Source organism: Hevea brasiliensis, chromosome 18 (assembly GCF_030052815.1).
Source record: "Hevea brasiliensis isolate MT/VB/25A 57/8 chromosome 18, ASM3005281v1, whole genome shotgun sequence".
Taxonomy (NCBI): domain Eukaryota; kingdom Viridiplantae; phylum Streptophyta; class Magnoliopsida; order Malpighiales; family Euphorbiaceae; genus Hevea; species Hevea brasiliensis.
The window spans coordinates 39,539,018-39,561,371 of record NC_079510.1 but is presented as its reverse complement, the minus strand read 5'-3'; the positions used below and the strand labels follow the sequence as shown (position 1 = coordinate 39,561,371).

General features: G+C 29.7%; 2 protein-coding genes across 9 annotated transcripts; one reads left to right on the top strand and one right to left on the bottom strand.

Annotated features, from left to right (window-relative positions):
- Positions 1-2,534: 2,534 nt before the first annotated feature.
- LOC110672806 (F-box/kelch-repeat protein At3g27150-like) lies at positions 2,535-5,400 on the bottom strand. 4 transcript variants are annotated; one of them, XM_021835691.2, is made up of 2 exons: positions 4,844-5,400; positions 2,535-4,302 (listed from the first exon to the last, which is right to left on the bottom strand). In XM_021835691.2, exons 1-2 carry the CDS (start codon positions 4,905-4,907, stop codon positions 2,828-2,830), a joined length of 1,539 nt encoding a protein of 512 aa, XP_021691383.2. In that variant the 5' UTR covers positions 4,908-5,400; the 3' UTR covers positions 2,535-2,827. The 4 variants fall into 4 exon arrangements, with proteins under 4 accessions (XP_021691383.2, XP_057996705.1, XP_021691384.2 ...); XM_058140722.1 differs by having other exon boundaries at positions 2,535-4,283; XM_021835692.2 differs by having other exon boundaries at positions 4,950-5,400.
- Positions 5,401-14,821: 9,421 nt separating this feature from the next.
- LOC110672809 (30S ribosomal protein S21, chloroplastic) lies at positions 14,822-17,488 on the top strand. Of its 5 annotated transcripts, XR_002498373.2 has the most exons (4): positions 14,830-15,304; positions 16,511-16,666; positions 16,837-16,877; positions 17,110-17,488. XR_002498373.2 is itself a non-coding variant. In XM_021835698.2 (3 exons), exons 1-2 carry the CDS (start codon positions 14,883-14,885, stop codon positions 16,620-16,622), a joined length of 534 nt encoding a protein of 177 aa, XP_021691390.2. In that variant the 5' UTR covers positions 14,830-14,882; the 3' UTR covers positions 16,623-16,666; positions 16,837-17,048. The 5 variants fall into 5 exon arrangements, 4 of the variants coding, with proteins under 4 accessions (XP_057996704.1, XP_021691389.2, XP_021691390.2 ...); XM_021835698.2 differs by lacking the exon at positions 17,110-17,488 and having other exon boundaries at positions 16,837-17,048; XM_021835699.2 differs by lacking the exons at positions 16,837-16,877; positions 17,110-17,488 and adding an exon at positions 16,809-16,835.
- The last annotated feature ends 4,866 nt before the right edge of the window (positions 17,489-22,354 follow it).

The following is a 22,354-nucleotide window of genomic DNA, read 5'->3' as shown; positions in this document are numbered from 1 at the left end:
GTTCTTGTTTTTGCAGTTCTGTTGAGATTTGGTAAAGGAAGTGTGTCGAAAACCTATCCTAGTGTTGTATCGGTTTTGTGGAGTTTGTAGCAGATTGGGTTGTTCTGGGAGAATGGTACCTCTTAGGGTCTCAAAGTACTGGCCTTACATGTGTAACTAGCTCTTTAAGGTTACAAGAGATTGAGAAGCCATATTAGCTCTGCCTTTTCTTTTCTTGCCAACATCCATGGTGATGGGTCTTTGGTTGGCCTATTCGAGACCTTGATGCTTCTATTGGAAGAAAAGCTTTTTGTCGATGCCTTGGAAAGTTTTCTCCTCAATGCTTGATGAAGAATCTATCTTTGTTCTTCCTTGTGTGCCTTGCCATGTCTAGATCAAGAGAAAGCTACAAAGGGTGGAAGCCATGTTGGGTTCTATGTTTTGGGACAATGATCAGTAGTTCAACCTAGAGTTATTTTGTTTGGTCCTCTAGGCTTTGCTATTTTTGTGTTAGAGTGAATGGATCTATAGGCTATTATGTTCTCTGCACCTCAGGTCTTAGCCTTGTCTTGCAAAAATAATTGTTATTATATAATATTTTACAATAAAACAAGAAAATAAAATGAAAATATGTTTCAAATCAAAGCAGTTCCTTTGTGTCATTTGGTAAGTTTGGGGTGAATGGTTCAAAGCATGCATACTCAGCTAAAGAATTGCCTCTCCTTATCTAAATTCGATCTATTATAAATTTAAGATATATTATAAATTTAAAATACAGAGCATGTGATCTACTTAAAATTTATCTATTAATTGAGTTTTATATATTGTGTTTATCATGGATATAAGACACAAATAAATATATAAGACTCCCTTAACAAGTGAATTCTAAATCGATTTCACCTCATACATCATGTATACTCGATTTTGGTAAAAAAAATTTCTTATTCTAATAACTGAAAGCATATTATTAACTTGATAAACTGCATTTTAATTCCACTTCCTTAGTCTACTAAAAGGGAAAAAAAAAGCGACATCATGAGCTCTCAATCAAAATCATAGTATTTCAAGTTTCAGAAGTATAGTTGATTGTAAGAGATGTTCCTTCTTTCTGTGGGTTGATGACATGATTTATAGAAGTTGTGAAGGAATTGCAACCATTTGAATGAGAAGATTTCAGATTTTAAGGACAAAATTGGGGACTGTCGAGCTCAGGAGATTGAGTTGTCGGCAAAAATAGAGGAAAATCGAAAGCTTATCAGCCGTTTGGAGAATGATTTAGGAGTTGCAATTACATTTGTGAATAAAGAGTACAACAAAGATAGAGTGACTGCTGGTAAGCAATCAAAGAACAACCTGGTGGTACATTATAGCGTTCTATTTTTCTTATTCTTGAATTTTGTTTCATCGTGTACATTCAATTGGATTTCTACGATTGCTCCTATAGGTTTATAGCATTTGCAAAACTCTAGAATTCAAAATATAAATGCAAATACTTACCTAATTCCATTGTCCTTTCTTTCTTTGTGGTTGTAAAAATTTTCAGCTCGCATTAATATTTTTAATAGGACTTGCCTTTTCTTTTTAATCTTCAGTGACTCATTTGAACTTTTTGAACATCAATTAGTGGCAATCCCCTTCGGCTTCTGGTGCCTCTATTGGCTGAATTGCTCAGGCAGAAAATCGCCATGCAAATGGTCAAGAATGCTGGCCTCTTAAATCTGCCAGATTCATTCTTGATTTGCTTAAGCAGGCTGAAAGAATCGCAGAAGTATGCTTTATCTACAAGTAACTCAAAGTCAGTTCTTTGATTCCTAACTTGGTGCAAGCTTTGTCAACTAGTTGAAGCGTCTGGATATGGATGGGTGAAACAAACACAAGAACAAAAACGCTGAACCTACGGTGCTTGACAGAATAAATCAGCTTGTTCAAATTTTCTTTTGCTTCGATGCTCACAGAGTCACAGAAAGTGCCAAGCTGGTGGATTTCCTGAACGCCTTTCTTGCATATTTTAATTCATCATATATGTTATTGTCATGCCATATCCAATTGGATTTGTTGGGAATGGAAGTTCGTTTTTGAATCCATCATTTTGACCCTGCAACATCAGTGGAATTATAATGATCAGAATTTATTGATTTATGATCAGTCAAATTAGAAATTTTGATGTTTATTTTGTTTTCTTGGTTTTGCAGATTGAGACTTTGCTGGCTTCTAGAAAGCACAAGAATGCACAAGCTCTATGTGTGTGTGTGTGTGCCTGAGATGCAGCGCTCTAGATGTTTTTTTCCCACTCCAGGAGATGTCTTTCTGGATGTTATTAATTGTATGTTGCTCCTCAGATTTTCCGAGTGCAGAAAAATTTTCAATTGGACGTTTTATAGCATTAGCACCAGATTCTAGTGTAAATGATTGCTTCCAATGTCATTATCAGCTTCATCTTCATGCATGTTCATTGTATCAAGCGCAGCCAGAGACATTTATAATTGTCCAATCTGTAAGCTGAAATTAAATCTTTGCAGTACTCTGTCATTTCAAACAAAACTAAAAGAGGAATATCAAGCAAAACCTTCAAATACATCCACAACACAGAGGGTTCAACAGGACCAGGATTCAAAGCCATTACAATTGACAGGATCCTGCACAGAGAATAAAAAGAAAACAAGCCACTTGATAGATAATTCATCCGGGTTCATTCAAATAGCCTCCATCACACTGTTTGGAGGAACAATATATATATATATATATATATATTGAAGCACCTAATATGTCAAATCCTAGTTTCTAAATATAGGTATTATTGTGACTAGCATCAAGCACCTCAGTAGTTGCTGCCTTGTAGGGTTAAAATTCAAGCAAACATAACAGAACAGTTCAATATAAAGTTGCTCAGTCTGTTTCTGCCACACTCAAGAGGCCTCCATTGCAATTCCTCAGCTACAGCATCTGGGCAGCAGGTGTACATAGCCATGCCATCTCCTGAATAAGAGACGGATTTTGATGAACCTATTACAAGTAGCTCATTGCCCAGAGACTTGAAGGCTACCCCCCATCCTCTTGAAGAATCAGCTCTTACAGGGACTGGTCCTAAGTTCCTCCATGTTCTGCTCCTTTTTGAATACACTTTCAGCCCATTTGATGAAGTCTCTAGCGAGTAAAGCTCATTATTCACAACAGCAACAAGAGGTGGAGATTGGAAAGTAGCAACAGGAGTATCCTCCAACACGTCGGGGATGAGTTCCCATGTCTTTTGATCCTCATCATAGGCTTCTGCACAAGTAAGACATCTTCCCTTCTCATTCCGCCCACCGATCACATAAAACTTGTTATCCATGTAACAGCCTGAGCAGAGCCTCCTTTTCTCCTGCATCGTTGGAAGGGTTTCCCATGTCTTAGTATCAGAATTATATTTCTCAGCAGAATTTAGAACTGCACCAGCCTCTGTTACTCCACCAGCTACAAAAGCAAAGGGACCACAGGAAGCTGAAGCAAACAGACACCTAGGCTTGATCATTGAAGGACCCTTTCTCCAGCTATTTGTTTCCAGTTCGTATCTCCAAACTACAACACCCTCTATTTCCCTGCCTGAAATGATCAGATGAGTCCCTGCACAAACTGATTCTCTGTCTCCTGAAGAAAAACAAGAGTCTGCTGGCAAGTCTGGAAGCTTTCTACAGGAACTGAATTGTCGATCAAATGCCCACCAACCGCTGTCTCCAGTTGTAAAAATAAAAACAGATGATTCTCTGACCCCAAGTTCCCTTCTAATCTTAAAGAGCTCACCACTCTTCATAAGAGAGAATATTCGCTTGTTCAGCAATGGAAATTTCCAGTACTCTGATCTTGGAACCCTTGCCAAAATCTGATTCTCTATCTCATCACTGAGCCGTGGAACTTCGGAGTAATCTGCATCCTGAGGTTCTACACTTGAGTAACCACCAACTCTGTCCTCGCTGGAAGAAAAAACATACCTGCCCATGCCTTCCATTCTGTTGGTTTCGCAAATAATAATAGTTTCAGGTGGTGTATTGCAAGCAATCCAGAAACTATTACCAGAATCCTCCGCAAGCATCGCTTTCTTGCTAGGATTATTATCATATCCAATCACATACCCTCTTTCATCTTCCTTGCTATTAGTTTCCCAAGCATCAAGATTTTTTGGTTGGGTACTATTAGAAGTAATCCAAAAGCTATTGCCAAGATCCTCGCCAAGCATTCCTTTCTTATGAGTATTACAATAATTTCTGCATGCTTCAACCTCTTCATCTTCACCTTCCAGCTCTTTCCCTTTGGACATGGATAATAACCTTTCAAAAAATGAAGTATCTGACATTACAAGAAATTAGGGGAAGATACTCATTATCAGAAAATATTTGGAGAATTATAAACATTATTAGATGACTGAATATAGATACAAATCTTGGGAAGGTGGAAAAGAAAAAAACCCAACAAATAGTTTTTTTCATGGATGGTGAGGATTCCAAACTAGTGAATATTTTCATCCCTAGAAACAAAATATTTCTCCCTATCAGAAATTAGACCAATTAACCACACGTATATGTCAAGAATTGATCAACACAGACCAAAGGCATGAGTGATAAAGAAACAGTAAAAAGCCATGAACCAAAAAAGCAACGGATATGAGCAAACTTGGATATGAGCCCAATTCAACCACATAAAAGAACCTTTTTGTACCATGAGCAGATCAGAAATAGACACTATTTACCCAGATGAGGATTGCATCAGCCAAGACGAGAGAAAATAAACATGCAAAACCATTATGAACAACCAGAAAATGCAGAAAACAGAACAGAAACAGAAAAGTAGTTATTCAAAATCAGAAGTCAAGTGATGAATCACAACGTACATGGATAGAAACCCAGCAAAGCAAGGCATGAACGGAAGACGGAAATGGTGAAGAAACAAGCCATTTGGACGCATATACAGAAAGAATCACAGAGAGAGAAGCGTACCAGGTAAGTCTAAGTCCAAGTCAGTCAAGTCAAGGAAGTAAAAGAAGGGGACGGTTATATGGAGAGAAATGAAATCATCATCAAAACACAAGTCTCAAGGGGCTCATAAATTGAGGACAACCCAAGAATTTGGAGTTAAGGAAGAGAGAGAAAACATATATAAATGCAAAAACAGACGATTATAGTAGTGTTGAGGTGAGAAGCCATTAAGAGGCAGAGAAAGATGGTGAAAGAGCTCAATTTCAAAGCAACCCATTTGCTGGGGAGGAGATTTATGGCTTAATTTATTGATGGGATTACAATATTCTGCAATTGATTGATTTTTATTAGTATTAAATTTCTGATATTGCTTTTACTATTATCATCACCTCCTCCAATACAAGACCATTTTTGTTTTCAAGAAAAGGCAATTCCTCCGGAGGAAGAGAGAGAGAGAAAGAGAGAGAGAGAGAGAGAGTCTGTTTTCGGTTCTCTGTCCCCTTTCATTTCTTTCTCTACGTAAAGAAAGAGAATTAACATTTTTAAATTCGTTGATGAGAAGCAAAGTCAGTTACTTTCCTCTCTCTGCCCTCTGGTTCCTTTTTTTTTAATTATTATTTTTCTTCTTTTATTATAAATAAAGCATAAAAAACGCCATTGATTTTAGGTCATGAATATTTTACATCTGCAAAGTACGTGGACCTTTATTTTTTTTTATTTTTTTTAATGAATGATAATAATGTCAATCTGGGTTTCGTGGGGTAAGTTCAATTGGAATCTCATTGCCAGCGTCTGTGTTTTTCCATGTTTATCGGGGATGCAAGTGTGCTTCCGATTCTTTTGCACTTCTGGGTCACATCTTGTCTGTCTTCATTTCTGGTCATCTCTCCTCAAGTGTTATCATTATCTTGCTGCTGATTGAGTTGCTGAGAGAGACAGAGATGATGAAGAGCTGGGTTGTGGATTTTAACCCTCTATAATGCTATAATTGAGTTTGTATTAGATTAATATTCACTAATTATTAAGTGATAATTATATGAGGGAGTATTGAGAAATGAATTGGCCTAAAAAATAATTATTTGTATAATTAAAATATAATGTGCCGAATATTCTCTTCTAATTTAACAAACAGTTTATAATAAAAATATTGTTACAATTTTGATTGTTAAAATAATTTGATATCATTAATGATATGTGAGAAATTAATTTATAGATTAATATATAAATTTTTATAATAAAAATATTATATATTTTAATTAAATTAGAAATATAAATCATAATAATCATTGGCAAAGAATAATCTATATGGATTTGTTATTTGATGGGTATTGCTTGAAAACTACATTGAGATAATAATAGAAAAAGGTAAAATTGAAAAAATAATAATTAATATTTCCTTAATTTAAAATAAATAAATAAAGTAAAACAAAAAAATTTTTTAAAAAATGGGGCAGAGAAGGAGTATAAAATTTTAAAGGACTAAAATATTATATAATATAATTATTTAAAAATAAAATAAAATTAAAAATTCATATTTTGTATTTTACATATTAATGAAGTGTACATTAGATTATTGAATTCCGTGTAAGTTTAGCCAATCAAATCTAATTTAGTTGGTCTCTCCATTTGTTTCAAAAGGTGTGGGAGTGAGGGTCTTCGGTACTTAATAAAAAAATTCATAATAACATTTTATTTATTTTTTTAATATTTAAATGAGAATATTTTTAAAATAGCTTTTTCACATTAAAATTAAATTCTTTCTCAATAATTCTAAAGATAATTTTAAAATATTTATATTTTTCAAAATATTTTAGAAAAGATTGTTTTTGTGGATAAATTATTTTTCCAATGAAATAGGAAGCGCGCATGCATGACGCGTCTTTAGGGAAAGTATATTAGGGATTTTTCTAAGTCTCAAACTCAATTCCCAATTTAAAATTTTGGTTGGTTTAGTTGTTAAATATAATTGATAGTTAATAATTGATGATAGTAAATTTATATTAAGTATTTGATAAAATTATATTTAAATATTATTATTGATATGTAAAATAACTAATAAGGACATATATTATATAATTTATTTTATTGTTAAAATAAATATAAAATTATAAATTTATTATATTATATTATTTATTTTATTATTAAAATAAATACATAATTATTAATTTCATATATTATATCATTTATTATATTATTAAAATAAAAATATAATTATTAATTTATTATATCATATTATTTATTTTTTTATTAAAATAAGAAAATAATTAAATTCCTTAAAAAATAATTAAATAATTTTAAAAATGTAATTATAAAATAATAAAATAATTATTTTTGTTTTTAAAGAGAACAAATCTTATAATTTTAAGTTGTTAGTAAAAAAACTTTTTTTTATAATAAATAAATATTTTATATTTTATGTTATTAATAAAAAATATTTTAATAAAATTACAATACGCTAATTAACGTGTTAAGATTGTAAAATAAAAAGATAATAGCAAACAATATTAATAATATTGATTTTTGAGTTATATAAAAAAAAAATATAATTTAAATAAAAAATAAAATCAAATCAACTATCAGTTGATGAGAAATAGCTCTAATCGTAGAGTTAATATAAACTGCAGATAATTAGCTCTTTTTTTTTTTAAGTTACAAAACAACTTAATTCATTTATTTAGGCATCTATCAACTATCATTTGTACTCAAAAGGTAAACCAAATACCCTTTAAATATATACAACTCCACTAGTCCACTAGCCAATGCCCAAAAGATTAAAGGGCTGTTTGACATTATTGTCAGAACTGCTGTTTAGAAAATCACTTTTTAAAATAAAAATAATTTAAAATTAAATTTAATAAATTTTAGTCATAATAATGCTAAAATAACAAAATTACTTTTATCATCAACATCTAAAATGATATTTTTATTCATAAAAATAGTTTTGACACTTCAAACGCAATGCCAAATAGGCACTAAAGTATCAATTAATGACTTGAGTGCTTAATTAGGGTACACATTTTTTAGTTTTTTAATTGATAAAATCTTCAATTTCATTCATATACTTATGAGAAAAGTTAAATTTAATCAAATTTTTTTTTTAAAAATTAATTCAAAATCTTTAATTTAAACTTAGTTTAATTTAAAAAATTAAATTCATAAATTAAATTTCTTGATTTCTGAATTAAAATAAAAAAATTCAATTTCTTATATTTAAATTGAAACTTTTGGATAATTTAAACTCAATTTATCCTTTTTTTTCATTAAATTCAATCCCCAAAAATTGACAAATCATTTAAGAAAATAATAATTAAAAAAATATTTTACAAATTAAAATTTCAATTGAAACTTAATAAAAAATATTAATAAATTAAAATACATGATCACCCATGGCTCATCATTTTCAGGAGTTATGAGAAGATCAATCACAAAACTTGATTAATTTTAATAGTAATTTAAATAATAAAATCAATAGACAAATAGACAGGAGTGGCAGTTTGTCTAGGACAATGAATGAAGTAGCTGCCAAAAGAAAAACAATTCCATAACATGTGTCCTATTCAGATTGTACTAATCAAGATTATCAATTATCATTCTAATTAATTAGTTTAATACAAACAATTGCAGAGAATAGGCCACGCCCTAAGCCAAGATAGTGGAAAGTCTATTAGATGAGTCATTCTTTTGAAGTGTTCTTGTTTAGCTTTAAGCAAAATTAATTAATTTTTTAAGCAAAGTTTATGTGGGTTGGCTCTCCACTGATTATTATGGTGGATTTACCTTTCCCCTTTATGGATTTTATAATAATATTCCAAGTTTCTCTGTCATAATCCCATTTTGGGTTAGACACAGCACAGGTGTTGATTTTTTAAGGTATTCTTAAATTCCTAATGTCTCTTAACCCAAACTATGGGATTGGCTACAAAACAAAACCTAATCAGCCTGGATTTAGGACAAAACCATGGGATGCATTAATTCTGTTGAAAACCCCAAAACCCACTAATCTTCTTTTAATCGGTTATATCAAATTGAAGCAGCACCAGCATGGAGATGATGATGGGTTTTGATTAAATAAACCCCTAATTATACCCACTAATAAACCTCAAAATTTAATATTAATTAGTCACTCTTTGGGATGCTCACAAATCTATTTGATGCTTCAATATTGGGGGTATAAAAGAAAGACAAGTACCTTGCCTTTTTAGGGTTTTTAAATGTCTAATTGCATATGCCACTCTTATATTTATTGGATTTAATCTATCATTCTCTAAAAAAAATTTGGAAAATCTATTACACCCTTAAATTTTCAAAATTTATAATAATTATACGCAATTTTATTATATCAAAATGTGCATTAGAGCATTCCTTCCAAATGCGAGTGTTACATTGAGCATTACATCACTACTAACTATTACCTATTCCACTCTGAATTCTTTTTGATGTTGTCACAGGAATCTCTACAAGTATGAATCTGCAACACAAGAAAGTATCAGTGGGTTAATTGATCACTACTCCAATGTCTAAGTTAGTATTGAGAATTTGGAGAATGAGAGTAGGGTTAAGAGAATAATTATTAGAATTTGCATACCTGTCAATCCTCATATATATAGGTATCAGTTAGACTCCCATTGGAATTAGGGTTGTTGAGTCATGAGGGGGTTTATCTCCTAATATCTCGAACCATCATGGCAATAGAGTTCTTATTAGTGTAAGAGTCATTCTCTTGTTGGGATTCTAACTTGTTGTGTAGTATCTCCAAATCCTGTCTTTAGGAGAGGGAGGTCTCCCATGTTCGAGTGTCCTTAGGCTTGTTGGGCAAGCATTATCCATGGGCGAGCGCCTTTATTCCTACTAAATGGGCGAATGTCCCATGGGTGTGACTCATGGGCTTAAGCCCTTGTACCAACTGGATGGGCGAACACCCCATGGGTGAGTGAGATTTGGGCAAGTAGCATCACTTCTAATTCCCTTACCTGTGCTAATTTTTAAGACAATGAAAATCGTCAACTATGGGAAGGATGCTTGGGTCTTTGACATTGATGAGACCATGGAACAAATAGGGAGATGAAAAAAGAGTGATAAGGAGGGAGATGTCAGAAATTAAGAAATAGAGGAGTGGATGTAACAACCTGAACTTTTTTTTTAATTTTTAAATTAAATACTAAATATTATAATTCTTTTTATTATTAGATTTATTATTAAGATTTTTTAAATATACATATTAATTTTCAATAAATGTATTTTAAATATATTAGTTTTATTTTTATCCTATTAGTATTAGAGGCAATTGATGATTTCATATAAAAAAAGAACTTTTGTAAATATTATTTCAATAAATTAAAATTAATGATAATGTTATTAAATGAATTTTTATATATTAGATTAGGATTGGACTTAATTGAAAGAACTTTAAAAAGTTAAGGACTTCCTTGTAATTAAAAGTAAAAAAAAAAAAACCTAATCAATGCAGCCTACCAGCCTTCCCTTTTTCTCTCTCCTCCCACTCCTCCTCTCCCTCTTGTAGCTCCTCCTACCTGATGAACCTCCCCCTCTTTTCTCCCTTATGGCAGCCACCATTACATCCAGTGGCTTACTCTTTCACCATCGGCAATTCAGGTGTCCACCAAGGAAGCTCAGACAGTGAGGCATCGTGCGTGGCTGGGGCAAAAATCGATGAAGGAGAAAGAGAGAATGCACATGTGGGGCTCAAACTTCTCTGGCCATTTCAAACAATTCCTACGGCTATTCGGTCTGAGGTCACTAGAGCTAGAATCCTTGAGCCATCAATGTTCTTTTGGGACCTCCCTCGTCGATTTTCATGGAGTTTTCCGGCGAGGGAGAGGATAGAGAAACAGTACCTTTCCGGTGAGACTCCGGACGATCCAACTGTCGCATCGAAGATTCGAGACCACCATTGATCTCAGTGCGACGAAACTTTTGAGATATGGCCAACCCCACTCTGATTGGATGCTGTTTGAAAAAGGTGATCATCGGATAGTCCAGATCGCTTGGTGAGTTTTCGAACTTTTTTTATTCTCATAAATTAAAAATAATTATATGATAATTATTAATAATTTATGGGCTTTGTTTAGGTGTAATCGGATTGGCAATAACTCATTGGCACTTGGGACCGAGTTTTCGGGACAGGTTGAGTGCCTAGTGGGTTATCCCATAAGGCGATTATGTTTACAGTCATTTCCAGCATTTTTAGACATTCCGGAGATGTTTCCGACGTATTCCAGATATCAGAATTTGTAAAGGTAGTCACTAACTCAAGTTTTATAGTTTGTGACATGATTAAGCTAGTTAGTTAAGTCTGTAAAATATTCTTTGCTTTGTAAAATTAAATAAAATGAGTTTAATTAATATAAGAATAATGTAAATGACCTCCAAAAATATTTTCATAATTTTTGAAGTACTGAAAATAATTATTTTAGACTGTAGAGGAATTACAGATCTAAACTAGAGTTTGAATTATTGGATTTAGATTAAATTTCTTGTAGGCTTCGGATGGGCATTATAATTATTCTTGTGAGCTTGAGGCCTTGTATGTTACTTTTTGTTGAGTTTTCTTATAGGGGTTAGACCCAGTTATAGGGGAGACTTGAAATTTAGGCGAGATTTTAATATTTATTATTGCTTCTGTAAATATAATTAATTTGTTAATTCTGTTAGTAAATTTGATAAAGGTCAGTGTATCTGTATAGGTAATTAATGTCGACTAGCCTTTCTTCTTTTCAGCTAGACTAATTGCAATTGGATCATCAGTCTATGAGTTGGATATTGATTATTTTGTAATTTCATTATTATTTATAAATTATAATTTTGGCATGCTCATACATTTTATATATATAATTACATACTTAGTTAAAAAAATTAGAAATATTTTGTTGCATATTTATTTATTGATAATTACTTGTGTTTGCCGTCCTGAGGATAATTTAGAGCTATGTGCATGTTATATATGGTACATGATAGATATGGATTGGACGGATAGTCACGGCTTAAGTTAGTCTCGCTGGAACTCGATCCTTATGGATATGAAAAGTTGGGGTGAGGCATGGCTTTGAATTGATCTTGCTAACCCCCGCATGTGAATTTAAGTGAAAGTTCGGCTTGAGTTGAGCTCGCTGACAGAATTTGGATTAAAAAAGGGGTAGAGGAGATCAGCTCCCATATTTATATATTGATGTGATACATTGAGTGCATGAGTAGCTTCAAATTATCTTTTCGTATGAATATTGGATGAATTATCTGTTATATGTGATGGATGTGCATTTCATAGTAGAATTGTACTAGTTTTAGATAGTTATAAAAATTACATCTATAATCAATATCTAAATTCTTTGAGCCAAACACTCATTCCTGTTCGAATATTTTTTCCAAGTTATAAGAGGAGTAAGTTTATTTTCAAAATTAACTTGCATTTTTTCTCCACAGGTTGTAGTAATTCTTAGTTAGTAGTTTTTATCATGCTCATTTATTTATTTAATTATTTTTCTATTTGTTAAATTATTATAGCTTCATTATGACACCAACGTGTGTGTGTGTGTGTGTGTGTGTGTGTGTGTGTGTGTGTGTGTGTGTGTGTGTGTGTGTATTTATATTGTATTAATTAATAAAAATTAAATAGTTTATACATGCTGGGTATCGGGGTTGAATTAGGTCCCCCTAGTTGTGATTTTCTAGTAGTTATTCAGTTGAGTTGGCCCAAATAAATTTATTCTATTTTATTTCATTTTGTTTGCATGCTGAACCTTGAGTTTTAGGTCTAGTCATGAGTTTGTGAATAGTGAGGCTTACTATAGGTTTTAGAGGTTTTATGCTAACCTAAGTCCTAGTGTCTGTCCAACCTGTGAAATCGGGTCATGAAAAAAGAGGTCACAGACTCGCATGAGAGAGAAAGAGGGAGATTGAAGACATAAGAACTAATCTAAGCAATGTATCAGCATGTTATATATAAGTTTGATCGATTTGGTTAATTCTGTTATTTTAGTTAAACTAATTGAATTGAACTAAAATTGAACATAAAAAAAAAATTCAGGCTAAAATTAAATCGACTAAATCAAATAATCGAATTCATTCAGCTTGATTTTTCTATTTAAACAAATAGTGATTTGCCCTACTAGACAGTTCTACTTGGCAAAGAATGTAACATCAATAAGCAAAGTGTTCTCTCTCTCTCTCCCTCTTTCTCTTTTTTAAGTTGAAAGGTTTTGTCATTGAGTGTGATTTTAATTTATGTATTTTTAAATTACGGAGGTGATAGTAGTAGCAGGAAGAGGTAGCAGCCGAAGGAGAGGAAGAGAAAAAGAGTGAGAATAGAGAGGGAGAGGAGAGAGGATGTCATAGATTCAAGGTACAATTGACAATAGGCGAAACTTTTTTTAGACTTATTTTGACAGGTTACTTGCGTGATTTCATCATTTATGTCAATTTGTGTTTATAATTCTATTTGTTTTATAAAAAATAATTTATATATGAAAAATATTTTTCATATAAAATATTTTTTTTAAATTATTTTTTATAAAAATATTTTTTATTATTTAATTATAATATTAAATTAATGATATGTATTTATATTACATATGTATAAGTAATATCATATTTTAATAAGATTATCAAAATTTAAAATATTGAAAATAATTTTTCCTTTTAAAAGGGAAAGCTATTTTCCTTAAAAAATAACTTTATGTTTTTTTTATTGGAAATATATTTTCTATTAATCCATTTTTTTAATACCCAAACATTAAAATAAACAAAAAATATTTTTTCAAAAAATATTTTTTTATGAAACAATATACATTTAATATATATATTTTTTAATTTATAGAAGTTTGCCTCTTTTTGCAATGGACCTCAGACATACTCAAGTGCACGCTTGAATGTCTCACGGAAATGAGGACAATTTTTTCAAGTTATCATCACTTGAGTTGAACTTAATTGTGGGTTTTGTAGGCAATCACTAGGCCTACGACAAGAGAATTTGAGCATCAACCTCAGTTTGGAAAAGTTTTGTTGATTATTCAAGAGACATGGGATGAAGGTTTTGCAAGCATTTACAAAATTGGTAAACCCTATCATCGTTATCCGGATTTATTATTTGCGTGAATTATTTACTAGATTTGACTGACATTAAAATTGAAGGGTTAAAATTAATTTTTTTTAAAAAGTATAATTTTAGATTTGAAAAAAATTATTTTTATTATTTTAGTATCTATATAATTAAAATTTATTAAATTTAATTTTAGATTATTTTTTAATACATTCTAATTAATATATTTAAAAAAAATATAATTTTTAACAATAATATTAGACAAGTTTGAAATTATTCCATGTAAATTTATTAAATTTTATTTTAGATTATTTTTTAATACATCCTAATTAATATATTTAAAAAAATATAATTTTTAACAATAATATTAGACAAGTTTGAAATTATTCCATGTGAAATTAGAAGTTACTTTTTCATAATAAAAAATTATTAAATTTTTATCAATTGAATTGATCTTATTATTCACTAATCATTGTTATGACATTAAATTAGGAATATAAAATAGTAAAAAAAACCAATTTTATTTAGTATTTAATCCAAAAATTTTTGAAAATCATAATTACGAGCCTTTTTATAGTATTTTGGCATTCCCAAGTCCATGATATCTCTCATTGACTTTAATAATTTTTTATATATATTAAAGTATATTATTAAAATAAAACAATAAATATTTCACTATTTGTAGTCAGAAGACACCTTACTACAAACCAATTGGGCTTACAAATTACTATATTATTGTTGGGCTGCCAGTAGAATTGGCCAATTGGGCTTGGTCATCAAAGCCTGTCGAACCAAACCAAACCCAACCCAAAACAAGAAGCCAGCCACACACCAGACCAGAAAAACGAAATACAACTCGTATCCATAGAGCATGGCCGAGGACTCCCTCAATCTATCCATCTATGGCTGCCTCGCTTTCTCTCTCCAACTTCCTTTCCTTCCTCTTGCCTTCAAACCCACCTCCCAAAACCTCACCCCAACTCTCCTTCTCTTCTCCACCAACTCAATTATTATCGCGAAAGTCTAATGATAAGTTGATTCCACTGGTGGGCCAACAAAGTCATTCTGGTTCTTTATCCGCTGACTTGTCCTCGGTTATCTGTCCGTCTCTTGCATATGCGAATACCCTTTTCTTCAAATCGGCTTACAATGTGCAGGTGATCGTCGATGAGAACGAGCCTGAAGAGAGGCTGTTGAATAGGTTCAGGAGGGAGGTTTTGAGGGCTGGTGTCATTCAAGAGTGTAAGAGGAGGAGGTTCTTTGAGAACAAGCAAGACGAGAAGAAACGCAAGTCCCGTGAGGCAGCTAAGCGTAATAAGAAAAGGTCTGGGTTGTTCTCCTGTTCTTTTGATTTCCTCTTTTTCTTGTTATTGTCTATTTGGTTTCTGAGTCAATTTGAAGGAAAGTAAAGAAAATATGAGGAAAGGGAGGTTTCAGATAAGAAGTTTACACCATTCAATAATTAATTATGCATTGAGCGCAGTATGATGTGAATTTTTCCGTCGTATTTTGTCTTGTTGGTTGGTGAGTGCGCTGGGTCTTTGACGAAGAATTTGTTTTAGGAATATAATTAGGTGTATCTCAGGCTTAGTTAATTGTGAAATTGCTTTTTTTTTTTTTTTGGTATAATTTCTTGCGTTTGGGTGCTGAGAAAATGAGGAGTTGGAAAGAAAAGCAAAGGCTTTTGTTGTTAAGACAAAATTTGGCCAAAAACTTGTTTTCTTTGGTTGTAGGGTAAGAGAATCTAACTGAAAAGCAACTTTAGTCACTTCTCCTTTCCTATTGTTTTAGCGACCCAATGCACTAGTTTTGGGTTTGTTGTGGTTTCTCAATTCTATTACTCTACCTGTGACGGATTTGTTTGATTTTCTATCTGCTATCTGCTAGAATTAGACGGCATTGATATATAAGCTGCTTTAAATCATCTAAATTCAATTGCAATTTTGATTTTCACCTTGGTTTGTGTTTGAGGATGTCATTTGCTGACTTTAGCCCATTAACATTATTGTATACTTGTACATATTTCACTTAATTGGGTAATTAATTAGTCATCTACTGCGTTCATTAATCATTATTTTTTTTTAAAAAAAAAGAGAGTCTTGTTGTGAGCATTTTGTAAGAATATTATTCAATTCTTTGATCTTTATGTTACAAATCTTTTGTATGCAATGAACTAGTTATGCATTTTCATTTGTTGTCAAGGTCTTGATATCTGCATTTTGTAACCATTCCTGCTTCACATGCTGTATTATGTTAGCTGTTATATTGCAATTTATTGTGGTTTTTGTGGTCTCTTTGCCATGAAATTTAGTATTGTCAATATGAGCATTGGCTGAGTAGCAGCCATGAACGATTTTTTAATTAGGCCATTGTTTTTCCTTAAGGGGAACGTTTTACTTCTGTTTTTTTGGCTCTATGCCCTTCACTCAGTTAATACAGCATTTTTTTTTTTCTCTATCAACAAAGATTCTTTTGTTAGGTCTTTTAAGAGAGTGGATATTTGTTGCTGATTTTTCTTGCTATAAACTAGGCGCTTCCAATCGAGACCCACAACCCAAAACAAGCTCGAAACATCCACAAGTAAGAAGGAGGAGGATGATGAAGATAACTGGGACATGCCTGAAGGAGGCCTTCCTTATTAAATATTTTACCTTGCCTATTGACTGTAGCATTTTCACATTTGACTGTAAGAGGCTTGTTTTTTCCTTTAAAGTTGGTCAATTAAATCATGTCAAATGGTCAATTAAATCATGTTCTTTGACTTACATTTTGCATTTTCATTTTGTTACTTTTGTATCTAAGGTAATTATATCTCATTCTTGAATCAGTTTAAGGGCACTTCGTGTTGTGTTGTAGGTTCTGAATCATTTCTTGGCAACTATCTTCCTCTGAAACAGGTAAGACAACTGTAGTTTTTACTCAAGCAATGCATCGTGTCAAGAAATGGCGTAAATCTGGTTTCTGTTTCATATCGTTATACTTTTTGAGACAATTTCCTTTTCACTCTAGAATTCATTTGTTTCCTTATTGTGATTGAGAAAGGATTCAAAGAGATACATTCTATATCAGTTTTATGCTATTCATACACTGAAAATTATAAGCATTTAGGCATATGTGGGTGATTTGCAGAGAAACAAGCAACACCTTGAATATACAGGAGGCAAAAGAACAGGGAAAGAGTGCTGAAGAGGCATTTCAGCCTCGTAGTAAGAGAACATTAGAGGGGCAAACGATTTTCTTGTTGTATAGAGAGTACAGGGACAATCATCTCTGAGAAGGATTAGGCCTTTATATTCTGTAATGTTGATGGGTGTTTCAATATAAAATAAAGCAATATGTAGGGTCAAAAGTTCAAGGCAAGTGGACTGTAAAGGGTAGCTTGGGTTTAGAAGGCAGAGATTGGGCCGTATACATGAATGAGAAAAGGCAATTGCCTCGTAGACTATGTGCTCAGTTCTGCACACGGTTCTGGTCATTAGGAATGGAAATAGGCAGGGTATACGTGAAATTGCGTGTATTTAAATTCAAAATGAATCTTTAGGTATGTAGCAAATCTGCCAATATGAGCCATTCTAAATCAACACAATTGACACCCATGAAGTACAATATGAAAGAAAGGATTCTGATGATAGTAAAGGATAGATCATACCCAGTGATAAGTGAAAATATTGATGGAGTATGAGGGAATGTAAATAATCTTTCCTTATGTTGTCCATCTTCTCTACAGCCTTCAATTAAATGAACAACATTTGCATAAAATAAATAAGAGTATTTGGTCATTCACAGGTCCAAGCATCTCTAACATAAACTCAACTCTGTTGGTTTTTCTAGTGGAACCATTAAGCAGAAGATATATGGACATGCCTCGAGGCATTCCTTGGTAGCCTCATGAACTCAAGAACCAGCATCACCTTTTACATCAACAAAATAATCATAAAAAACTTTTTAGTACCCATTTGAAATTGTAGTAAGGGTGTAAAATTATTTTTCATAAAAAATATATATATTATTTTAAATACAGTTGAAAAAAACAGTACACAACAACACTAAAACCAGATAGGTTAATGACTTGACACAGACATGCTGCCCTCTCCAAAATAAATATCAGAATATTCTCTTGCCTAAGTTGCATGACTGGACTAATTATTTAACTTATGTTTTCAAAAATATTATCAAGGGTGTAAACCAACTAACTCAAGCCAAGTTTTGAAAAGTTACGCTTAGTTTATTAAAATTTTTTTGAACGAGTTCTCGAGCCAAATATTTATAAGTTTAAATTTAATCAATTGATTTAGAAAATAAGCTTTAAATGAGTAAAATCAAATTAAGTTTTTTTTTTTTTTATTGAATTGACTCTTGAATAGTTTATAGAGTTACCTTGATTCATTTGTAGAGTTAGTTTTAAATAAAAAGATATGAAATTTAAATTATATAATTTTGATTAGTTCTCATAAAAAACTTAATTTTTGTAAAAATTTAAATTTGAATTACAAATAACTATATTTAATAATTACATTTTATATATTATATAAATATAATAACTAATATAAATATATTTTTTTAAATGAGTCTGTTCACGAGTCTATTTAATAAATCTACTCTCGAATAGACTCGTTAATCTACAAATGAGTCGGCTTAAAAGTCTTAACGAACCAAACACTATGAAATTTGAGTTCGACTCATTTATGAAATGAGCTCAAAAATTGAGTTTAAATTTAAATTATTTTCTAAACAAGTCAAATCCAACTAAACTTTTTTTGAGTCCAACTTTAAGCAGCTTGTGAGAGATTTGGCTTATTTACATCCTAATTTTACTAATAATAATAATAATAATAATAAGGAGAAGAAGAATAATAAATAGAAAAGATTGGCCTTCCGATTTCCTGAAGGGTTGCTTAATTCTGCACCGTTGATCTGCTCTCATCGACCCAACAAGATCTTTACACGTCTATCCAATTTGTTACATAAGAATAGGTTGGAGCGATCATGAGGATCTGGGAAGAAGTTCAGATCACCATAAGGATGTGATGTGTACACCAAAAGGCCCATTGGATAATTTTTTTTCTTTAAAAATAATCAATATTTTCCAACTTAAGCAAATTTGTTTAATCAAAATAATTCATATATATATTTAAATAAAATTTTATTATATTTACACTAAAATTAGAAAAAAAAATTAAGAGGCATCCACAAATTAATTTAAGCGCATTAAAATTAAAATTTTTTCTCAAATGATAAGCCAATTTAACTATATTAAAACTAGTTATCTATTTAACATTATTATTAAAATTTTTATTTAGAAAAAAAATCTCCTTTTAATATGTTAGTTTAAAAATATTAAAATTAATTTAAAATTAAATATGACATATTTTAATTAAATAATTTAATATTTTTTTCAAAACGTATTTTTAGTTTGGCGAAATAGTAAAAAAAAAAAAAATTAAATTTTACGAGTTTTGTCAATTATAATCAAAATATTCTTTTTTGTCAATTTTGATTTAATTTAAAACTTTTATGTTAATTATGACTCGAGTCCTAATAATAATATAAAATAATAATATTTTTACCACATCAGCAATAATATGATAAATAATTAAAGTTTATGTGACATCAACTGTCACGTTAGTAACAACATATAAAATATTAATATTTTTATCACATCAAACACCATATCAGTATTCATTTTATCCAATTTGAAATTTGAGTCATAATTAATACGAAAAATTGAAATTAGGTCAAAATTGACAAAAAAAAATTGACAATAATCGATAAAACTCATAAATTTTGGAACTCGCAAAGTTTGGACTATATTTTTTTTTTTTACCATTAGATCTTTTAGTTTTCTAACATCTACCCTAAATGGAGTATAAGTCTTATTCATAGAAATTACATTGGATAAGATGTCTGTGAAATTCAAGATATTTAACTTAAAATTGTTCTAAACTCGAACATTATTATTTATAAATTATTTAAATAAATGCAAGTTTATTTAATTTTACATATTTAATTGATAATTTATATAAAAATTTATTTTTTATTAACAATTTTATACATATTCAATAACAACAACAATTAAACTTTAATATCAAACTTATTGGAGTCAGTTATATATACTTCTTTTCACTGTTTAACTCTATTAGACAATAAGTTCACATTAATTTTCAAAACTTGTAAATCTTTTGATATTGCTTCTCTGTACATTATCTTATGTCTCCCCCTTCCTTTTCTCACTTTTTCTTTATAATTTATCACATTTTTTATTGAAGTATTTGATTATGTACCTTTGATATGATCAAAGCATCATAGTTGACCCTCTTTCATTTTATCTCCAATGTGGTCACCATTATTAATCTTATCTACCATTGTGTTACCAAACATTTATCTTAACATTTATATTCTTTCCATAATCATCTTGTAAATATATTATACTTTAGATGTCTGACGTTCATTCTCATGTAATATAGTTGGTTTGATCATAGTTTTATAGAATTTCTAAAAATTTATATTCTATTTAAAAAAATAATATTTTCAAATTTATAAATAACATTATAATATATATATATATATATTTCTATTTAATTAATAATTTATATAAATGAATTTTAGATAATATATATCTAATTTATAAAATTTAAATCTAGTATGGGCACTAATTATCAAATTCAAATTAATTCATCCCAAGTACAATAACATCTTATTTGAATTCGTTATTTTGAGATTAAATTAGATTGGATTGGATTGATTTGGAATAAATTATTTGTAAGAAAAGAATTCAAAAAAATTTTCACAAAATTAGTGAAAATTTTTTTAAGTTAAAAAGAATTAAATTATTTTATTTTAAATATTAAAATTAATAAAAAAATAATCAAATTGAATTCTTATAAAATTCTACAAATAAGAGAATTATGTGTTTAAGATATTTAATTCAATCTTATTTTTATTAAATGATCTTAAAGATGTATTCTCTCACCACGCATTAACCTGATTTATTTATAATTTTTAAAGTACTTTCAAATGGGTAAAAAATAAAATTTTAATTTTTATCAATCATACTAATAACATTATTAGGTAAAATTATAATATTTTTAATAATGTTCATAAGATAGATTTATTACTAATTTTTAAGCATTTTAACTTTCAAAGACATTTTTAGATCATTTATCATTAAATAAATTTTATTGGGCCCTGCCTTTTTATCAATCAATTTATTTTGAACATGATTGAAAGATTTGGTTGTCTACATGTGTAACTTGCCTAGACCCATATATTATATTTAATTATGAAAGGTTATTAAAAAAAAAAAAGAAATTAATAGAAAAAACCAGCTGTTTGAAAATGCATCCAATAAAAAAAAATAAAAGAAAGCGTTTGGTGGAAGGGATTAATTCAAGTCGTTTGTCTTAACTTACCGGTTACAGTAATATTTAAAAATTAATTTAAATTATAAATATTTAAAATTTTAATTAATTATATATTTTATTAAATTATTTATAAGTGACTGATAATTAGTTGATAAGTTTGATAAAAAAAATAGTATATAAATACATTTATTATTATTAAACTACTAAATCTAATAGCAAATAAGATTTATATTGAAATTTAAAAAATTAAATAAAAATAATATAATAAAATATTTAATTAAATTAATTTATAAGTATATAACTTATAAGTATTAAAATAAAAAATCGATTTATATCGGTCTATCTTTTTTAATTTATAAACTTAAAAATATTATAAATTTTTAGAGCTTTTAAGTTGATTTAATCAGTTTATAGATTAAAATAAATATCTTTTTAATCATTGAATTTTATATAATTATTAATAATAGAACACATGGAACAAATGTACTAAATAATTTTTCTTATTTTAACCATAAAATTGTCATTTTCTTTGAAAGAAAAGTTAATTGGTTTTGATTTGAAGTTAATGAGCAAGCAACTTCTAATGATATGGGAAATTTTTATGAAAGGTACTAAAAAGAAAATTTAATTAAGATTATGATCGTATGATCAAGATTTCATTGTCTAAATGTGTGTTTTTAATTTTATTATGTCAGTATTAATTTCTTTTTAATAATTTTAATATTTGGATTGAAATATTTTAAGTTTTTTTAATTTAAAAAAATAATTAAAAAAATTAAAATTAATTAAAAAAAATCAAAATTATGTATTATTATGAAAATTCAATTGAATTCTATTTTTATAAATAATTTATTTTAAAAGAAGTCAATAATTTATAATAAAATTATAAGATTTGTAAAGAAAATAAAAAGTTTGGACCCATTTGCTAAAACCCAAATGAATTCCGAGTTCTAAGTAGGATTTGAAGAATTGTATTCCAATAATTAGTTAAGTACTCTGGTAAGACAAAATGA